The following is a 2,643-nucleotide window of genomic DNA, read 5'->3' on the forward strand; positions in this document are numbered from 1 at the left end:
CAACGGCACTGATAGAATGGAAAACCAACCGAACAAGCACAAAGAGGACAGTAATCGCGTCGCTATACCTACCGCACAACGAACAGGACCCGATAACGCACAAGATGGACCGGCTCATGGACTGGTGCCGAGAGGAGGACGCACAGGTCGTCATGGGGGCGGATGCGAACGCCACCAACTGTGGGGAAGCACAACGACAAACACGAGAGGAGAGAGATTGCTCGACTTCATGAACGAAAACGAACTCACATGGGCAAACGAGAGAGCCGAACCCACGTTCGCGACCCGCGACAGAAGCGAGGTGCTCGACGTCACCATAATCTCCGCCAACGACAAGACCGCGATCAACGGATGGAGGGTCATGGACGATCCGTCGCTGTCCGACCACAAATTCGTCTCGTACCGACTGACCGGCAACGGACTGACCACCTTCCGGGTGGCCAACGTCACAAGATCGCTCGACAAAGAAAGATACCTGAAAACGTTGGAGGAAAACCTGAGAGAGGCGCCGACGAGATACGGCACCCCGAGCGAGATAGACGAGTACACGGACTTCATCACGAATGCCGTGAAAAACGCGGAAAACGTCGCGGTCTCCAACAAACGAAGGGGCTTCAACCCCAAACTACCCTGGTGGAACCCAGATCTAGACGCAACGAGACTGACGTGCAAACGACTACGGACAAAAGCCCAACGAACGAAAACAAGACGAAACAAACTCAACGCGAAGAGAGCAGAGTCAAAGTTCAAAAAAGAGATTGCCGAAGCAAAGAGAAACACTTGGAAGCGCATCTGTGGCAGACTACAGAAAGCGCAAGACATAGCCAGAATGAACAAGATTCTCGAGTCAACGGATGAAAAAAGCGTTGGCCTGGTACAAAAACCGGACGGCACGATGACGAGAAACCTTCGCGAATCGATAGAGACCCTGGATCACGAGACACCGAGAATAACGACGCAAACACGAACACGGAAAGTGAGACGCACAGCGAACGAACACGTGACACCAGCGCAGACTGGAGAACGGTAGCAAAGGTGGACACAACGGAAAGAACCGTATGAGCGGTAGGCACGTTCCTCCCGTACAAATCACCGAGACCGGACGGCATCTATCCAAGACTGATCAAAATAGGGAAAAACCTGCTGGCACCGCATCTAACGAAACTCATGAGAGCCAGCCTGGCGACGGGACACGTCCCGTGCGAAAGGCGCGAAACAAACGTAACGTTCATACCAAAACCCGGAAAGACAGGCTGCTCCTCCCCCAAGTCGTTCAGACCGATCAGCCTGACGTCGTTTCTCCTGAAAATCCTCGAGAAACAACTGGACAAATACACCAAAGACGCGGTATTCGTAGGAAAACCGCTCTCAACCAGACAATACGCGTTCAGAGTCGGACACTCGGTGGAAGCTGCGCTCCACGGGGTGACCAGAGAGCTGGAATACGCCCTTTACAACAAAAAGTACGCGGTAGCATGTTTCATGGATATCGAAGGTGCGTTCAACCAAACCCCGAAACAAGTAATAATCACGGGGCAACGACGACACGGAATTAAAACTTCACTGGTCAGATGGATCGAAAACATGCTCACGGACAGATCAATAACAGTGGACAACGACGGTACGAGAGTGACGAGACCAGCAAACAGGGGCTGCCCCCAGGGCGGTATCCTCTCCCCGACGCTGTGGTGCGTAGCAGTAAACGCCTTGATTGAGAGACTCAGAGAGAACGGCTTCCAAGTATGGGGCTATGCGGACGACATAGCGGTAATAGTGGTGCACGAAGACACGGCCAGGACGAAAGAAGCCATGAACACGGCCCTCGGGCTAGTGAACGAATGGTGTAAGGCCAGTGGACTATCAGTGATCCCGAAGAAAAAAGACCTCATGATAGTTACGAGGAAGAAAAGAAAACTGTAGGTGAAAGGAATAAATCTGAATAGCGTACAACTCAAAGCCAAGAGCTTGGACAAAATATCTGGGAGTCACGTTCACCAGAAGCCTCTCGTGGAAGGAACAAGTGGACAAAACAGTGAGCAGGGCCAGAAACAACCTGGCAATAATCAGCAGGATGGTGGGTAGAACGTGGGGCCTCACCCCCGCTGCCACGAACTGGATATACAACGCAGTAGTGATACCCAGACTGACGTTCGGCGCACTGATATGGTGGGAAGGCATCCGCAACGACAGAACGACCAGGAAACTGGAAAGCCTGCAATACGTAGCACTGAAACGAATCCTCGGAGCATTCAGACACTCGCCGACAAGAGCAATGGAGGCAATACTGTGCACACCAACGTTGACGACAAAGATAGAGGAGACGGCGACCAGAACGGCCAAACTATTGAAGGACTGGAAGAAATGGAACCCGCTAGGGAAAGGAAACGAATGGTGTAAGGCCAGTGGACTATCAGAGATCCCGAAGAAAAAAGACCTCATGATAGTTACGAGGAAGAAAAGAAAACTGTAGGTGAAAGGAATAAATCTGAATAGCGTACAACTCAAAGCCAAGAGCTTGGACAAAATATCTGGGAGTCACGTTCACCAGAAGCCTCTCGTGGAAGGAACAAGTGGACAAAACAGTGAGCAGGGCCTGAAACAACCTGGCAATAATCAGCAGGATGGTGGGTAGAACGTGGGGCC

At 51.9% G+C, this 2,643-nt stretch overlaps 1 protein-coding gene across 1 annotated transcript; it reads left to right on the forward strand.

Annotated features, from left to right (window-relative positions):
* The first annotated feature begins 229 nt into the window (after window positions 1-229).
* LOC108623868 (uncharacterized) lies at window positions 230-1,030 on the forward strand. Its single transcript, XM_018022709.1, has one exon. It carries the CDS (start codon window positions 230-232, stop codon window positions 1,028-1,030), a length of 801 nt encoding a protein of 266 aa, XP_017878198.1.
* The last annotated feature ends 1,613 nt before the right edge of the window (window positions 1,031-2,643 follow it).

Source organism: Ceratina calcarata, unplaced genomic scaffold (genome assembly GCF_001652005.2).
Source record: "Ceratina calcarata isolate Rehan_Ccalc_2016 unplaced genomic scaffold, ASM165200v1 scaffold2929, whole genome shotgun sequence".
Lineage (NCBI taxonomy): Eukaryota > Metazoa > Arthropoda > Insecta > Hymenoptera > Apidae > Ceratina > Ceratina calcarata.

What these genes read in the sequence shown, in the direction of transcription:
- LOC108623868 (XM_018022709.1), top strand. Translation starts at nt 230, where the DNA reads ATGAACGAAAACGAACTCACATGGGCAAACGAGAGAGCCGAACCCACG.